The sequence below is a fragment of the Caloenas nicobarica genome, chromosome Z, assembly GCF_036013445.1.
Source record: "Caloenas nicobarica isolate bCalNic1 chromosome Z, bCalNic1.hap1, whole genome shotgun sequence".
Lineage (NCBI taxonomy): Eukaryota > Metazoa > Chordata > Aves > Columbiformes > Columbidae > Caloenas > Caloenas nicobarica.
The window spans coordinates 71,534,175-71,553,455 of NC_088284.1; the positions used below are offsets into that span (position 1 = coordinate 71,534,175).

The window sequence follows — 19,281 nt, forward strand, 5'->3', positions numbered from 1 at the left end:
GTAAGCTTTGAAAATCTACCTCTAATGAAAACAAAAGCAGATAAAATGGTAGCATACCAGCCTGCTAAATGCAGCATATTGGGCAGAGGCTTAAAAACACTGTATTGCAGTAAGGATGTACAGAAATGTCTGGACCCCTGCAATGTAATTGACAGAACAAGGATACCAACCCAGGGTGGTATTGGTGTACCAGCACGAAGATCTGTTTCAGTTACACTGGGAAAAGCCATTTACTACCGTGTTACCTTGCTTTACCTTCTTTTTCACATTGCAGACCATGCCATCCAAGGGAGCAGATGCAGCCTTTAAATCTGTCGCATATCCCTCGATTGTGACAATTACATTTGAGTTTGCAATCTGACCCATAAAAACCAGGTTTGCATTCTGCAAGTACATACGTTTCCAGTTAGTGTAAAGGTACTAGGAAATGTCTTGCATTAGTTTTCAATCTCATGCATCAATTCTATGGTCGGGTTTAGTTGCCTCGGTTGTGTTGAGTTTGATACTATATGTATTAGCACTAAATCATCCACAGAGCATCCTGAGAACACACTAATGTCAAAAACATAGAGCACATTTGTATCTGTGGCTGTGGTTTGTAGGCTAGATACCAATGTGGAAGCTTCTTCAGTCTCCACTGTTTTTTTCACTTACACTGTGGTAGTGTCTGAAAAGTTTATCAGAGTTAAGTCACCATTGAACAAGACGGCACATATTCATAGAGGAAGATGTGCTTCATGTCCCAAAGAGATTGCAGTCTGATGGAAATGAACAAGGCTGATTATGCTCAGTATTGCTCAAAAATGGATATATGTTTAGCACCAAATTGCTCAGTTTGACTTGTAGAAATACAGCAGTACTATAGCTGTTAGAGAATTTTTAAAGTCTCAGTAGAATGTCAATTCATTCTGCAGAATAATTTGAATAGTTTTCAATTTTAATATGTCCTTCTTCTGAAAAGCCAACATGGTCCTCTAATGGCTAAATATTATTATCTCTCTTTTACAGAATGTAAATATCTCTCTTTTACAGAATGTAAAAAATCCTGTCTTTTACTGTCCTCTGTTAGTTCCTTTCTATGTTTCCTATGTGCAGCACACCAAGGACTCTTCACCACTCCTCATATTTTTTACTGTACCTTTATCACACTCCAGTCCCATCCATCCTGTGGCACAAGAACAACCATATGGATCTGGTAGACAGAACATATAGTTTCTGCAGCCATAGTTTTCCTTACAGCTCTCTTCACATGTTTTGCCAAATGTATTGGCTCCACAAGCTATTGAATGGAGAGAGGGAAAGACCCCAATAGCATTAAGTCTACAAAAGAGCTGATGCTTCTAATGATACACCTTTAGTCAACAGAAAACATGAATTAAAATTAAAAATAGCATTTTTACTGTTCAGATATTAGATCTATTAACACCCAAAGCAACTTAAGCCATGGCTGCACTAATGGTTGAGTTCAGGCAGCAGAAACAAACTTAACTTTCTCCCATGTGAGGATTCATCGGCAAAGCACTAGTATCAATCCAGGCTGGGGGATGAAGGGATTGAGAGCAGCCCTGCAGAGAAGGACTTGAGGGCACTGGTGGATGAGAGATTGGACATGAGCCGGCAATGTGTGCTTGCGGCCCAGAAGGCCAATTGTATCTTGGGCTGCATCAAAAGCAGCGTGGCCAGCAGGTGCAGGGAGGTGATTCTGCACCTCTGCTCCGCTCTGGTGAGACCCCACCTGGAGTCCTGTGTCCAGCTCTGGAGCCCTCAGTACAGGAAAGACACAGCCCTGTAGGAGAGGGGCCAGAGGAGCCACCAAGATAATCAGAGGGCTGGAACAGCTCTGCTGTGAGAACAAACTGAGACAGTTGGGGTTGTTCAGCCTGGAGAAGAGAAGGCTCCAGGGGGACCTTACTGTGGCCTTTCAGTACTTAAAAGGGACCTATAAGAAAGATAGGGACAGACTTTTTAGCAGGGCCTGTTGCAATAGGACAAGAGGTGATGGTTTTAAACTAAAGGAGGGGAGATTCAGGAAGAATTTTTTTTACAATGAGAGTGGTGAAAGACTGGCACAGGTTGCCCAGAGAAGTGGTTGATGCCCCATCCCCGGAGACATTCAAGGCCAGGCTGGATGGGGCTCTGAGCAACTGATCTAGTAGAAGATGTCCCTGATCATTGCGCAGGACTGGACTAGATGACTTTTGAAGGTCTCTTCCAACCCAAACCATTCTATGTTCTGTGATTGTTTTGGATATGTGGGGACAGAGCTTCAGCAACACATGCTCTTTAAAAGCCTTTGTAAAATAAGATGGACAAACAGTGCCATGAAAAGCAAATATTCTTAGAGGTCTGTGCAAACGAAACTGCCAAGCGCAAGGTTTTGTTTTTCTGGTATGATCAGTGATACTTCAGAATGGTTCAGATGTCAACTGTTCCAACAGCTTAGGTCTAGTATTTGCAGCACTGCAATTCAGTCAAAACATGAGGACCCATATTTAGCATTGGACCCAAAAGTTGCTTGGAAAGATCAGAACAGTGTAATGACTGCTTTAATTATTCCAGAATCCAAACTACTTGTCAGATACAGATATGTACAAACAGACATACAGAGGGAAACCACCCTGTGAGCACATTAGTTCTGAGGTAGGCAGGGAATTTCTAACACAGGGCTTCATTTCCCAGTGCCAATGTATCCTTAAGATCTCATATTCTGTCATGTCTTTTAACAGTCAGTATCTTCAGGCATACTAAATTTCAGGGTAATCATAGAACAACCCACGCTGCAAGGGACCTCAAAACATCATCTGGTCTAGCCTCTCATGGGAAAGGGAGCCAAGATGAGATTATCTAGCACACTGTCCAAGTGCATATTGATCAAGAAGAGTTGGAAACATTCATTTTCCCTGGCAATATGATCTCTACTAAGAGAAGAGAGGGAGAAGTTAAATCACAACTGCAAGAACAGCCTTACTAATTCAGGGTTCATGTCACCCAACATTGTCCTGTCTGCAGCACCAGCTGTAAATGCCATAGCTATAAAGAGTAAAACAAGGTTACTCCATTTGATGCTTCCCTCAATAATCTGCCAACTTCTGCTACTGAGAACAAAGTAATAAGCAACCTGTGAAAATAATATTTGCTTACCTTTCTCACATGTTTTTCCCATAAAACCTGGAGGGCAGATGCATTCCCCAGTATCTTCATGACAAATGCCATTGTTCATGCAGGAAGGGCAGTGGGAACTACAGGAAGGGCCCCATTTCTGAGCTTCACATCCTTTTGTGCAATAATATTATTACATATTTTTTGTCTTCTTATTCAGTAACCAGTCAAGTAGTAAAATTCTTTTTAATTAAGACAAACAGTAAAAAACATACAAATACAATCCATATGGAGCCCCCAAAAACGCAGCTGACTGACCTAATGTAAGGAATCACTTTTTTTTATTGTGGAAGCGCCCCTACATCTGGAGCAGAGCTGTTGCATTTTATGCAGTAATACTATGTAACATTTTGAAGGAAGGAACTGAAAAAGTCTTTCTTTTTTGAAACAACTTTTTTTTTTTTTCGTTTGGAAGAGTACATTTGGAAGTTGACAAAGATGTTCTATTTGAGATTTCTGTTCTTGTAGCTGGGATCTGAGACCTACAAAAGGTCCAGGCTTCACCTGGAGGTGGCTGTACTGGTAGTAAGCCAGCAGGACCAAGCCTGGCACCACTGGTGTTGTACCAGCATTTGTCAAGTCATGATCTTTTTCTGTAAAAATCTTTTTCTTGGAAGTTCACTAGATGGAGTTCACATCTGTTTTATGTTCACTGTCTTTACTGGGTCTTTCTAACATGGATTAAACAACTGGTGACCTGTTTCTGGAATAACTGGACTAAGAGCAATCAGTTGGTTTAATGCCTGTCGTGATTTCCTTCCCGCTTCATAATTTAAAAAGATACTACTACCATTAATCCTGCCAGTGAGAGTTTTGATTCTGATTTAACAGAAGCAGACGGCAAGTTCTAAACAAGTATATATGACTTAATCATGCAAATGCCTAATCTATCCCTACAAGACGCAAAATTCTCTGAGCCGCTTTTGCTATCAGTGTGAGCTGAGAAGACTCAATAATTTTCAGTATTCGATTTATGACAATGTCTCTTACATCACAGAAACTGAGCTTCACTACTTCCTCTAGTGTAAAGCTAGGACTGAGAAGATAATAAACTGTAAAGTCCTGAGGCAGGCTCACTAAAACTGGGTAATCCAGGTTTGAATCAGCTTTTTCAGATTTCAGCAAGCGTTTAATGAATCAACATGGTACTTGGAGCTCTATCTCCTCTTTATCCAGGAATGAAATTCTTACACATGGATACTTTAAAAAAAGCTTTGCTAAAAGTCATCAGTCTGTGTCTATAATGTTAACTCAAAGAAAGACTGGACATGTTTGAGCAGTGGTATGTAATCATCCATTCTCTTTACTGTTAGTGCGCTACCCAACACTGTCCACAACTGTGCCCCAGAAGTTTTCCCACTATGCAGGGTTGGCAAGAGAAAAGCCTATTTCAAGGCAAGGGGCAGAATCTACAGGTAAGTCTTCTGCTGTGCAGCTTGGCACCAGAGCAGAGAATAGATCTTGGACCATTTCATTTAGTAAGGAGGCAGTAGATTCAAAATCCAAATTTGGGGCATTATATTTATTCATTTGCAACTCCTGGACATATCCTGTGGATGTTAGCAAGTAAAATGTTTTACCATCAAAAATATTTTCTCCATAATGTAAGATATTTGAACAGCTATTTACTTTTACATATCAGTTTTATATTTCTATCCAATTTAACAGAATATAATTTTCTTTATCTCTGATGAAAATCGACATAGCAGCACGAGCTACAAGATGTGTAGAATGCCTAGTGGAAAATATCCACCTGCATTGTTAGTTGGCCCTGTCATCCACTGGGAGCTGAACTCTAACAGCTAACTAAGGCCAGGGTAGCTTGTGAAATTACAATAATGTATGCTAAAGATGAGAAGACTTAGGATAAACGAGGTTGGGATATAGCCCACTATAAAGAACAAAGACATTTGAAAATTCCAATTTTGTGCTCAGACTCACATCTCATATTCACAGGAGACACAGTGCCACCTTCTTCGTTCATACTTACTTGGTGTTTGAAAAGCTGAGATGCTGAGAAAAGAGCCAGCTCTCCTACAAACAGCTAAGATGAATTGAACCTAAATCTGCTAGTTTATGCTTTTTTTTTTTTTTTTCCCTCTCAGCTGCTTAAATCTGTATCAGCTTGTAGCAAAGATCCTTGGGAAAAAAATGTCTTCTGACATAATCTGATGGCAGCTTATGCCAAGAAAGACTTTGGCCCTTATTTGGGCACAGTATAAGTTTCATTTCAGATTCATTATGACTTTAAACAATTAATCATTGGCACATATTAATGGAACTTACGTCTTACAATAAGCCTTGTGTAAGCAGAAGTAAAGAGGTTTCCTCCTATATATCTGGCAGAGTAAACCCCTGCGTCCTGTGGTTGAACTTGAGGATAGGAGACTTGCAGCTCCCCTGGCACTTCATGCCTGGGCACAGAGTGGATGAAGGAACCTGAGGAAGGAGCACATGGATACAAGAGAGAGAACCCATTCAACCTCTACAGACAGAAGTGTTTCCATTGGTTACTGAGGAAGGACAGCTGGGATGCAGCAGAGTCTATTTATTAGTTATGAACTTGCTGACAGCTCTGTAGCTATGCTAATTTTTGATAATTGGAGAGGTACAAGTAAAAAAGAAAGCTAGATCTTGGGGAGATTTAGTAGGTGAATGGGACAAACAACTTCAAGTTCAGGATTGCTTTACAGGAATGTTGCTAAGAGTCCAGTGGTTAAAATGTGCATTTTGTTTCTTGGCCTGTCCTGAAGTGAGGGGTGACCATCTGCGAGGAGTCTAGTGTGACTGGAAGGAGCCAAATATCAAATGCCAGCCAGGTCCTATTTAATCTGAGTAGTACAAAGATCTACTGAGTAGACCAAAGCAAGAAGAACACAGCACAGCTTTATCTTTTCTTCTCACACTTAACATGTTTCAGTCTCTTCTATTTTTTTCACCAAGGGAGCTTATCTATGTTATTCTAGGTTTGCTATAGTTGGTCATACATGTTTGCTAAGTAAGGCAATAGCATTTGTTCTTCTTCCATCCCTCTGGATCACCAAGTAACAACATTTGAACATCGGCTGCTGCCAAAGACTAGCTGCACCCAGTGGACTTCAGGACCCCTGGGAGTCCTCCCACTCCAGGCTGTTAGAGCAAGGCTGCTGCAGTCAGCTAATGCCAGGTGCACCAGCTGTCACTGGAACATACATGCCCGTGCTCTCACACGCTGTGCCAACAGAGCCAGCCACCGACAGACACACAGACCAGAACTGTGCCTTTACAGGTACTGCATGTGCACACAGGACTCACATACACATGAACAAGTCAGGCTTGCTGCCAGATCTCATACACTCACACAGCCAAAACTGGGTCTTAGCTGGCCTGAACCTATAGTGTCTCTGATATCTGAGTCTCAGTCTCTTATCCTACTCGCTGGTTAGCCTGGCCTGAAGTTCACTAGTGTCACATACGTGAACACACACATACATGCACACACAAATGCGTCCCTGCCATAACTGGCCTTAGACACTTAGACACTTAGTCTCTCTGGCTGCTGGCCCCGGACATACAAGACCCCTTGAACCCTGGCATGTGTTTCCAGTTACTAGGAGTCAGACCTGCTGGGCCTTCTAGTCTGGCCTGAAGATCACTAGCAGATTTTACATGTGCATACCAGGTAGAAAGCATACCTCATACCAGGCACAGAGCACACACGTTGAAGAATAATTAGCAGTAGAGTTTAATAAGATCAAGCCAACTGTAGTGCAGAGCTTGGCCAGACCAGTGGCACCTTTCACCTGCTTCCCACCCCATTTTCCTGTGCTTGTTCCTTTCCCATTCACTTTGAGCCCTCCCTATCTCCTGTTTGGGTCTTTCTCTAGATATCCCATTATTTCACACATGCTCACAGCCTCCCTCAATCATGCCATAATGTTTGTGCTTTCCCCCTGAGCCCCCTGACAATCCTGCTCCCCACTTCTTATACCTACGATTCTCTGTCTGAAACTACTCAGAGCTTTGTGTTGTTCCCTCAGTGGCCCTCAGAAGCTGGAGACCTCTGCCCTTTGATGTTTTCCCTGTCATCTGCTACTCCTGAGGTCTTGTGTGCCTGTTTATTTATTACTTCTCCTGTTTCTTGTATTAGTCTTTTATGCTGAATGACCATTAACCAGATGGCACTCTGACAAATCAAATACCCTTACCTTCCACATCCCATTACAGTTACACTGACAATGAAACAACTTTTTTCACTTTGCTGAAATAATTTAGAAGGTAAACAGCATCAGGCAGGACCATTCCTGTCTGTGATCACACATATTATCATACCATCAATTTGATTATAGGCAAATTTAGGCAGCCTAGAAACATAAAACTTTGCTGAGGATCATAAACAAAACATCAAAAAGATCTTGGGTCAGTTTAGTCCATGACAATGCATAACTGTTTTCTTCAAGAAAATGGGGTCAAAGAAAAGACCAAAGGCCTAAAAGAAGAATTAGAATTAATTCTGAAACTATGGGTCTTTTATTGTGTGTCTTTTGAGTTACTAGCTGCAAAACAAACTCGACAGCAAAGTATTAAGAAAGCCTTACGCTCACAGTCTGTTTAGCAAGGTTCAGTTTTTGTGTCTTGTTTTCCACGACAGCACGTGTTATGCCAATGTCTTAAAGCAATCTTGTTTAGCAGAACAGTTTCATTCTCTAGACAGCCTTTGTGAGCAACTGCAAGGAGAGAGTGGTGTTTTAAATGACTGAAGTCAAAGGCTGCAACATTTAAATACAACAGGACAAGTATTTTCTCTTCTTTGCTGGCTGCTGTATCAGGAATCCTCAGGGATGCTATTTCAGCTGTGATGGCAGGTGGAGAATTTGACCTACTGTACAGAGTCATGGTTAATTTGAGGCTTTTTGCCAAATTTCCAGTTGGAATCCCGGTTAGGGCAGCACCATGATGTAAGCACTCCTGCTCCTACATATCAGCTGGTTCTTGTATGAGAAAATGCTGACAGGACATCACAAAATTTCCTGGGGACCCTATGGCAAACTTTTTCCCTGTGTGCTGCCAGAGCTGAATCTCTGAAGAGGGAAGAAATAGGTCTTTAAGAAATTCTGCTTTGCATGTTGACTTTTAAAAAAGACTCCTTTTGGTTATTTTTCTCTTCCAGCCTGTAGAGAAGTGCTCCGAGTATTCAGTAATGGGCTGAGGCTGACCCACTGCACGAGTTCTTTTGCAGTGTGCTGGAACTTCCTTACTGCATCCTGCTCTGTTTACTGCCTGTTTCCTGGTAGCTCACTGTAAGCTGGGTTATCAGTAGACAAAGATGGACCAGTACATTACTTGTGCTTTCTACAACTATAATTTGTTGGTCTCTAACACTCTGATCAAGTATGAAGGCACTGTGAGTTTTAGTGACCAGTATTTTACTACATTTCTACAGGAGGCAGATAGCAAACAGCTCATATTTCCAAGAGTGAAGCAGCAGCAGCACGCAGCTGAACAGTGAGTTACATGTGATTTAGGTGCCATATTACATAGAAAAGCTGGTGTCATAAATTTTGCAACGTGACTCATTTTTGTAGTTGAATGAAATAGGCGTTAGATTTTGTTGACAGTTTTGATTTTCTAATGATAGATTGCTTGTGCTTAACTTCTTATCATGAAGAGCATCATAGAAGCTAAGTGGCCTTTAAAAGCCATTCGAACAAGGAATGGTAGGCACTTGAAGAGACAGAAATGCGAAGAAAGTTGCAGTAACTAAACATTCATAGTGGCTCAGTAAAAAAAAAAAAAAAAAGTTAAAATGAGCCAAGCAAATATATGAGGGGTTACAGAAGAAAATAAAAAAGGAAAATGAGAAACAAAGCAAAGGTATAAACAAAGGATTTGGCATTCTGGTGGAAGAGAAACAAGTCAGCTCGATATACTGGATATGGCAAATGGCTCCTTAGGGAACTCTAAATGCAAGAAGAATTATGTCTGCTCCAGTTGCACAGCATGGGCTTCATCAGCAATGACTTTAAAACAGTTACGTGGCACTTGGCTAAGACAATGATAGCAAGAAGACAAAAGACAAGAGAGAAAGTTTAATCACCATTTTTGTAGATCACTGCATCTTCTTCTTTTGCTGCCATTCTGATAAAAGAAATATTCACATGCTCTCCCTTGTTTGCTGTAACAGTTAATGCCACCGGGTGGAATGAGGCTGAAAACAGAACAAGGCAGAAATAAGGGATAATTAGCAGCACTTATTGTCTCTATCTGCCTTCTGGGCCAAAAGCTGAGAATGGTTTACAGCATGACCTTGACTCGCATTTTGACATTCAAATATCTTCAGAGCACACGCTCTTTAGAGCACACAGACTCTTTATCACTAGCAACCTCAACTTTATGTTTGGCAAAGACAGAGGACTCACCTATGCCCTGAAACAACAGACTGCCGTGAGAACCTGTGGCACGAAATAATAATAATAAAATAAATAAATAATTTAGTTTGGCTGAGTAACTGGAAACACTTCCTAACTAGGAGCTCCAACTGACTGTAAAACACTTTCACAGGTTTCTTCATCCCTTGAGACATTTTGAAAGCAGACTGGACAAAGTACTGGAAAATGTGTTGTAAGGAACAAGTTGTCATTGGCAAGCAAATACCCTGAGTGACTCAGTTCTTTTCTGTTCAAGCTTTTTGATGCTGAACAGTCAAGATCATTCAGGGGACCAGAGTCATGCAGGGTTTGGGGGAGATGCAGTAAGATAGAGTAGGTGCTTGGTTACTTCGCCATGTTTTCTATAAATACTGAGTGTTGGATTGCACTAAGAACAAAAGAAAAAAAACATATTTGCAGCCAGTGGTACTTACAGCAAACTATTCTTATCTGAAAATGAGGCTTAATTAAAATTAAAATTCTGGGGGAGGAACTGTCTAGATGGGTGATATTTTTTCAATTTTCCAGTTGGGAAATGGAAATCAATTTTCTTGCTTAAACAGAAAGTACTTTTATACATTTTATATAGTTATTGATTTTAGAAAAAGAGTAAAGTAGTAGGTAGAGGGATTTTCACAAAATTTTTGCTTTTTCTTTATCATTATTAGTAGAAAACATATCAGAAGGTAATTGGGAAAGGTACAGAAAAATCTCAAGAAATAGTACTTTTTTAAACCGGTGAAACAATGATTTTAATTGCAACATTACTTTTAAACAAGTTAGAAGTTAAAAGCACTTCCTTTCATTCAGTTGGAAAATTCCAAGGTGAAGCTATGAAGTTTTTTGAGAACAAATTCTGCTTTTCTAACCATTTCTAGCTCTCAGCTTTTATGCTATACTGTCATTGATATGTCGTATGGCAAAAAAATGACAGAAACCCTCCTAAAATTAGGCAAAGTCAACTTCCAAACTATTCAGCTCTTTACCTGATTGAGAATGTTACACATTTGTACTTTCCATTTTAGAGCACCCAGGAGAATGAGACATTGGTTTTCAGCAGCCCTTTCTCCCTCTCTGTTTTTGAGGCTGTTTAGCCCTAGATTTTCTCCTGTGCAAGCTCCTCCTGGGCAATTCTGTCCTGCATCTTGTTCCTGTTCAGCTCCTGGGAGCCTGGTTCTGCTGCCACCTTCCTCTCCAGTGAGCGGGTGGGACAGAAAGACCCACTCGGAGCTGAGCTGGGAGGAATCATTGAAGAGCCATTCATGCTCCTAGTGAGCTCCACAACTCCACAGGTTCCATTTCTATTGAAGTCGCATTTACTTCACAGGGAATATTTTGTTTAAGGAACACATATATAAGTTGGTACAAACTGTTAGACAACTTATTCATTAAAAAATGACATTTTTCTATAGTCATGCCTCTTTTTTTTAAATTTACTTTTAGAAAACTACCAATGAAGTATACTTTGGTTCATACCAATGGTTGCAGAAAACAAATTTGGACTCTGTGGCTGACATTTGGTGGCAAATAAATACATAGGGATAGGATAAGAAAGCAGAGAAAAAATTATAAACAAATTTTCTTTTATATATGTAATAGAGCTGTAAAAAATGAGCAGGTAGATGCTACATCAAAGTTTGTATGAGACTGAAACTATGCTTGTATCTCCACAATATTATGTTGCAAAACATGAGGGGGAAAAAAGGGTAATATTCCTGCAATATTTGGGGAAAGAACATTTTAGTACTTTGATTTCAGAATGGCATTTTACTTAAAAGTCAAAATGTTTGTGTTACATGATATAAAATTAAAGAAAATGTGAGTAAAAGTGAAGACCTTTCTATCAATCCAAGCCAGCCTCTCTCCCAGAATTTTATGTCCTTGAGAATTTTGACATTTTGATGTTTTATTTCTGATTGGCAGCAAGACAACTATTGAAAACTCACAGTTCTTTGTAGAATGGAATTTCCCTTCTCTGTGCCATTCTAATGTTTATGCTCTGAGCCTCTGCCATGTGTTTTCGTTCCTTTGTAAGTGCTATGCAACTGATTTCAGCCGGACTCTTCCTGCATGATACTAAGCACGTGCATGGGAACCTATGGAGCATTTGCCATGTTACTTAGGCACTGGTATCTGAACTTAGAGAAACAGAGAATTCTACTACAGAATAATGAAATAAGATCTCATTAGAAACAGACAAACAAAATCTGAAAGCAGTCCCGACTTGCTGTCAGCTCCTAAGTTAGAAATTATTTATGAATAACACATGAATGGTGAAAATCATGATCTATTTAGGAAAAGAGAATTCAACAGCTTTCCCAAAAATGAATTGCTAGTTAGAAATGATCCAAAGTGGTTTAGTTGCAGTGGTTTTTTGGACCACATTTAGTGAGGCATTAATAATTGTTTTAACAAAATATTAAACTTTTGTTTTCCCATTTTCTTTTCTTTGTGTGTCATTTAGCTTAACCACAATACTTTTTCTTCAAAGTATTGTTGCAATGGAAAGGAACACATACTCCTTGGTGGGCTCAGTTCCGATGTATTTTTAGATTGTGACTCGTATTTTATGATTTCATATCTTCAGTGTGCCAATTCCTTATAGAGACATAATGAACCGAGTTGCCATCACACTCTGTTGCTAGCATTTCCATTATTGTCCTGTTGCCTGCTCTAGAGGGTTTCTGTGGGGGAAAACTCAATTGTATATATGGAAATACACAGTTACGGTGTAGAGAAATTGGAGAAATTATATTTAACTAGATGCAGAACAGACTATGTAGTCTTCTGTTCTAGATATGTGTGCTGCATACACTATAAGCATTATTCCCCATACATGTATGAAGCATAACGTGTTCTCTCTCGTCACATGTTTGAATATTACATGTGTACCATAATGCTAAAATATAAAGAATTCAGGAGGATGGCACATCTGTAGAGCAAAACAGAAAAATGAAGCTGTTATTATTACCTACTATACAGCAGAAATCTTCACTGTATCTGCATATCTGATAATAGGTACATAATCAGGCAGTGGGGCTACCCAAGAGATTAATGCTTAGTGAGAGTTTCAGCAACTTCTTACCCCGAGGCTACAAGACAGTGGCTGAATTTTCTCAAGTGTTGCTCCTTCTTGTGCCTTTTTTGTCCTCAGTAAGAAGCTGCACATTTCATCTCTTGCTCAATTTTTGGTGTTGAAAAACACATTCTGCCTCTAAAAATTATTCAGACAATGACAGTGAAGGGGGAAAAGGCCTGTTTTCCAACTGCGGATACTTTGCCAAACCTCATAGTCCTTCACTGACCTCTTCTTCCCCTTTCTGTGCATTTTCACAGCTTTGAGAATTTCTGGTGTGCCTCTTTCTCACCCATCTAGCCTGCTTAGATTATACGGTTTCACTGGTGAGCTACTAGCTCGAATTTTGTCAGTGAAATCTCTGGCATGAATGCTGTGTAATTTCTGGTTAGAACAATTTCTGTCACATAGGATGCTCTCAAAGTTTCATTATTTTACATTTCCTGCTCCTAGATCCACAGATACCAATTGCAAAAACCTGGCTGATTCACAAGACACTCTTCCACCCATGGATGTTGTTCTACATGAAGGCCAGAGATGTGCTCAGCTCACTGGCATTCTGCCACAGGCAGGGTCACATCCACTTTCCATGGACTGTTATCTTATCTCCTCCTCACTGCAGCCTCCTTTGAAACAATGGAATTGTCAGCCTGCATCTGCAGAGCTTTCTTGGTGACCAGTCCAACCCTTCAAAGACTACATTTGGTCAGAGAAAACATAAGCCAAACAAAACCACACTTGTCCTGCCTACCTTGCTTCTAACATTTCCATACTAAAAGAAATAAATAGACACTAGCTGTAACTTTAGGAGATAACAACACTTACATCTGCTCTTACTAAAACCTTATAAAGAAAGATTTAAAGTGCCAAGTCTCCTCAGAGATGAGCTACTGTAGCATAAAACATTAGCAATACAGTGAAGTCTACTAAAGATCTGCTGAAGTTTTGAATACTTGATTTGTTGCAGAAAATTAGCCAAAATTTCTTGCACTTTTCTGCAGTTTATGGTGATCTCTGGTTTGGAACTTGTCCCAGAAGTCTAATGAGGTCCACGAACAAGTGAAATTTTGCACATAAGAAAATCTAATTTAATGGCTAGAGTGCTGAACCTTGGAAATCACACCTTCTCATCCCACCCTCTCTCTGCTGTGTTTGCTTTTTCTGCTGTGCGTAGGCTTAAAATGAAAAGCAATTCAACAGTAAAATCCATAATGGATTTTTGTGAATAACGTTCTTAGATTTTGGGAAACTTTTCTGGAGTTTCTTTCCAGTGTTGAGCTGATTGTTTTTTTCATACTGACACAGAGTGTGCAGATCCAGTGTTGCTGATCTGTAGCTTTACTTAGCCTTAGGCAAGGCACTTATTTTCTAGGTTCCAGTTGCCCAATTATTATTTTTTTTAAAAAAAAAGAGATAGTGATGTCTAGCTATCTACATCTCAGACCTGTCAAGACTTTAAAATGGAAGCATATTTAGAAATCAAGGGTCTGGGATGTGAAAAAGCCAGTGCAGGAGTTACTGTGTATATTATTTCATGGGGTCAGTGAGGACAGTACTTACCTTATTTGCCGCCTGACTTTGTGCTCCTGGCAGTAGCCAGATACAGGTAGAATACCTACAGATGCCTGACCAGCTTCCACGAGGAAATGACTACCATCTAGCATTGACCAGTTGCCTCTGCACTTTAGAAAAAAACCAACAAACATGGGCATAAGCCGAGTCTATTTTTGTTTACTCCAGACTGCTTTGCCTGCTCTGGAGCCACGGTTATGCCCACCTCTGTCAACCAGGGATAACCGTCAGTCTGCAAGCAGTGACATGCAAAATTCAGATCTGACCACCATACAGTACCTTGCAGTGGCATCTTCATGGTATGTATCCTTGTCACATCATCCTTGAGTTTCCCTTCACAGTAATACGCTCCAATAGTTTCACTGGCCTGTTCCCTCTTCCATACCACTGTTTTGGCTGTTGCTCTCTTTGAATCTTCATTAACTTCCAGTGGTTCCCGGTGCTGGTTTGTCACATCGTCCTGGTCTCGGTCTATCGTGATGGACTCACGGGAACGCCATTTGGAAGTGATACAGATAAGTGATGTCTCAGAGTTGCCCACCAGAGGGAATGAATTGATCAGTATGAGGTCCAGTGCTGCTTCCACTTTACCTACGGAAAAAAAGCAGCAAGTGAAAAGAATTTACTGCAGAGTCTGAATATGTAGCTAATCAAATCTCTTGATGAACCGTTTCACCCAGTACTCTGGGTTTCTCTGGCTGGTGTCTTGCACAGATTTTGTGCAAAATGTGAAGACTGTAGATTAACTATATTGCTCTACTGACTTCAGGTTTTACTTTTTATGTCATAAACTGCTGGAGCTTGTTTTTCTCAGAAGAGGAAATAAACCTTGCAAACTTGTGGAATTTCTTTAAGGAGCTGGTACAGAAGCCCAGAAAAAAACGTGAGTTGCAGAAGCAGACAGATCCTTCAATAGTTAGACATGTACATAAATGCAAGTATGATGCTTTGCTGGTAATAGGGTCAGTAGATCGTAAGGTTGTCAGTTTAATATCTCTTTTATGTCCTTTACATGGCTTTAATGCATATGAATTGATGTAAAGCAGATATGTCTTTCAGTTATAGGAACTGGTAGTACTTTGAGCACTTGGAGTATTTTTCAGCTGTTTTATGAATTTAGACTAATGATTTCACGACAATTCACTTGTCAACCATTCGAAACCCTAACAGACACTGGCAAGAACTGTGGCCCAAAGAAAATTTCTCAAAAGCAAAGAGCAAGTTGGTGGCACCAGCAGAGACATTTTTTATGAGGTTAGGTTTGAATCAGTCGAAGTGGCTGCCTTTGATCAATAGAACTTCCAGAAATACACAGAGATGGAAGTTCTTTGAAAATGTTAGATACAACCCTAATTAAAGCAGTCTCTGGCAGACTGCTACAGATTTAGTTGTTCAAATGTGCATAGCAGGAGGGAAATACAGCTATAATCAACAATTTGCAAATAACAGGCGTTTCCCTTTACTTTTGAAATTCAGGGTAAGGAGAAGGGAAACAGTAACATTTTTTCCAGCTGAAACAGGAAGAATCATTGATTTCTTTTATTCATCACATCTATTTTCCTGCTTTGGATACAAGTGTATTTTGTATTTACGCAGAGAGGCCCAAAGTTTAGTGCCGCTCAGCTTCCAAATGTTTCTCTGATTGGAAGGAAGGGGTATAGTCTTAGATAAGGGAGGTCGAAAGGTCTCAGTGCTGGCTGCAGCCTTTGCGTGTGTCTCTGCAGAGGTGGGGCCGAGGGAGGAGGTCCTCTGCTTTCAATGCCAGCAACCACTCTAGGGACTGAAGTATCTTGGCAGCACTCTGACACCACACCCAGCCAGCCCGCCACGGTTACCACCCTTTAATGTGCCAGCCCAGATAACTTGTAGTTACATAAAGGAGGAATGAAACCCTCTGGAAAGGATGCAACAGCTGTTAAACTAACTATTGCATAAAGCTGCAGGTCAGCGAAGTCAGTGCGTCCTGCTGCATGTTACAAAAATAAATCTTTTCAACAAAGTCAAAGAAATACACGGTAGAAATGAGGCCATGCTCGTGCGTTCATTTTATAGGGCATTTATCTCAATGTTTTTACTTTCATATGAGGAACATTTGTGCTCTCACTATGGTTCTGATGCATATGCTGAAGGCAGATGTAATACAGCAAATGTAATACAGCAGTCACCAACACTGAAAGCAGAGGGCTTCATGGCGTATCAGCAAGGATCGTGTGCCACACAGAGATATTCTTAAATCATAAACTGCAAGATCCTGATTTCTGCAAGCTTTTGTGAAACTCAGAATCAATCTGGATCCAAACTCCATGACTTAACATGATTATCTCTGTTGAGGTCAGGCAGGGTGCTACAGATCAGAACTGAAACATTTTGGTGTTTCTAGCTAGCATCTACAGGGCACAGAGCTGTCTTTCTAAAACAGAGGTATGGGCCCATGTTAGTTTTCAAGGGATGGCTGCTCATCCAGGGCTCCGGTTCCACTTCTCTAGCACTTTTCTGTTCCTCTGACTTCCAACGCAGATTGAAAGGTGAAAATAACACCTCTTTCCCACACTGCATCTCAACCTTTTAATACGCTGAGAAAAAGTAGTAGGTTAAGTCTGAGTTTTGAGGACCAGCTTTCATGCTGCCTTTGATCCCTATGCAAGACATAGCAAAGCAATATCACATCAGATTCAGGGCATTTGCTGCATGTTTTCCTGTTTCTCGGTAGCAATAAAAATCACGTAATCAAGTTGTAGAACAATCATAGCTCAGGGGTATTACTTATTTACGCTTGTGATTATTCCAGATGAATCGAAATCTAGCCAGTGGTGGATGGATACTGTTCTGATTGATTGTCTAAATATAGGTGGGTTTTTTTTCCGTATTAAACACTGTAGAGTGACCCAGACGTGTGTGAGGCAGACGGAGCACAAATGGAGTTTCATGTCTTCCAGGAGAAACAATAGAAGCCTTTTCTTCATCTAAAAAGGAGTAATATCTATGCATAAGTATGGAATCATATGTCAAGGATGATTTGTCACCTGAGGTTTAACAGCTGAAATATATTGCAAGCAGAAATTAAAATATATCCAAGTGACCTTTTTGCACTGAGAAAAGCTATACTTTAGGTGTATTTTGGAAAAAAAAAGAAAAAAAGAAAAAAAGAAAAAAGCAGGCACCCCAGCAGCACATTGGCTTGAAGGCAATTCACTCATTCAACTCAGAATGTAACAGGACTGGCATTTTAAAGTCAGCCTAAGGCCTCTGAGGCGATAGGAAGGCTTTCTTTAACTCCACGGGGAGCTGCTGCCCTCAAACAGTGAAAAAAAAAATCAAAACAAAACAATCAAACAAAATAAACAGAAAGCTTTAAAATGCACATATGCTTTCTGCTCAGGGATTCCTACAGCATCTCTTCCTGGTAATGCAACTTAAACTAACACAACTGCCCTTGCTAAAAGTGAATTTAGCTAGTCTGGCAAAACTTAGGCAAATCATACCCTTGATGTTAATGAAGACTTTGAGTATATAAGGACCAAATAAGGACAACAGGATTTAGCTCTCTTAGAAAAGCACAAAAAATACAGACAGGAAACAGCCTGTCTCTGCACCAGTGACAATCCTCTGTGCTTCCTTGAAAAAAATCCTTTGACTCCTGCCCTGGTCCTTGAAGACCTGACCTTATCAGGAAGGCGATTTGCTGTGTGTGCAAATAGATTTTGAAGGAGAGCACTTGCAGAAGGCTAATGCTGGAAATGGGAGATACCATACTGAGAGGATTTATCGCCCAGTGTTTATGAGACGTGCTCATTGTGGTGCAGTGCTTCAAGCACTTCCAGCACAGGGAAAATGGCATCCTCTAAACCAGTAAGTTTACATAATAGCCCACGCACCCAGGCAACAAAATGAATGCAAGGAGACCTTTGCTGTTGCTCTTGGCCCACTCTTAACTACAGGATTGTCGTCGCTCTTGCCAGGTAATACCTGGCTGTACACACAATTCACAGTTCTCTAGTACAGATTCACCTGGGGAAATCGTCCTGAACAGTGTTTATCACACTGCCTCTGCAGTCCCTGTGTGTTCTCATTCCCTACCAAAATGCCACTCATACGGGCACAGAGACATCATGGTTTCTGTGCTGTGTGGCACCAAGAAAACAAAGTCAGGTCCAGCTGGAAGAAACAGCTCACAGAAATTCCCTGGAACACATCCCAGACACAGGTCTGCTCTAAGAGCAAGAAAGTCTCTGATAAGCTTTAAAACATCGTTTACCTAGATCAGAGTTGGTGCCAGACACTAGTTTGTGAATAAAACAATGAAGTGGTCTTGAGCCGAGGTATTTTAGTGCCATAGATGAGTGCACAAAACAAGTCCTACAAGAACAGAAAAGTGTTATGATTTGTCCTTTTGTCTCAGAAAGTTCCTGCTCAAATGCTTCCGGATTAACATTGTTAACCCTTGTCTAGACCTCAGGAAATAACGGAAATATTATATTCAAGGTGATTTCTACTTAATGTGAGGCCTTTGCAAAGTTGCCAGTTAATTGGAAAAGTGTTCAGTACTGTGGAGTGGCCAACACTCCCTTACCACAGCAAGCAGCTCCACCAAGGTAAAGGACAACTGTACCACACTGCCCCCTAAACACGTATTTAATCATTAGGCCATACTCACAAGGCGTATTGAGAACAGAAAGTTTTGAGTAAATGTTTCAGCTATTAATTAATACTGAGTAGTAGTGGAAGGAAATGAATTGTTTAGACATTACACACCTAATGATGTATTAATTTTCCTTGTACTTGTACAGCTTTATTGTTAATTCCTTGAAGTGACTATAAGCTGAAAGTCCTTCCCTTGGCTTTTGGAGCATAACAGAGGAAAAAGAAGAGCTGTGGTAAGAGGTAAGAGGAAAGAGTAATACTTTTAAAGTACTAATTATTTAAGAGAAGAGGGGAGAGTAGAAAATTCCAGTAAATTCCATGCTTTTTTAATCAGGTAAAGCAAGGAGAATAAAAGGTGCTGTAATTCAAAATGCTTAAGCAGTTCTTATTTTTTTGTTGTTATTGCTTGGAAAACAAATTATCTCT

At 40.3% G+C, this 19,281-nt stretch overlaps 1 protein-coding gene across 1 annotated transcript in view; it reads right to left on the bottom strand.

Moving 5' to 3' along the window:
- Positions 1-19,281, bottom strand: part of TEK (TEK receptor tyrosine kinase) — a 42,816-nt gene that overhangs the window by 14,546 nt on the left and 8,989 nt on the right. Inside the window, exons 2-7 of the mRNA XM_065656339.1 lie at positions 14,494-14,805; positions 9,236-9,346; positions 5,446-5,598; positions 3,142-3,273; positions 1,139-1,279; positions 256-384 (exon numbers count right to left, since the gene is read on the bottom strand). Of these exons, the coding sequence (XP_065512411.1) occupies positions 256-384; positions 1,139-1,279; positions 3,142-3,273; positions 5,446-5,598; positions 9,236-9,346; positions 14,494-14,805 (978 nt within the window). The remainder of the gene's footprint in view (positions 1-255; positions 385-1,138; positions 1,280-3,141; positions 3,274-5,445; positions 5,599-9,235; positions 9,347-14,493; positions 14,806-19,281) is intronic.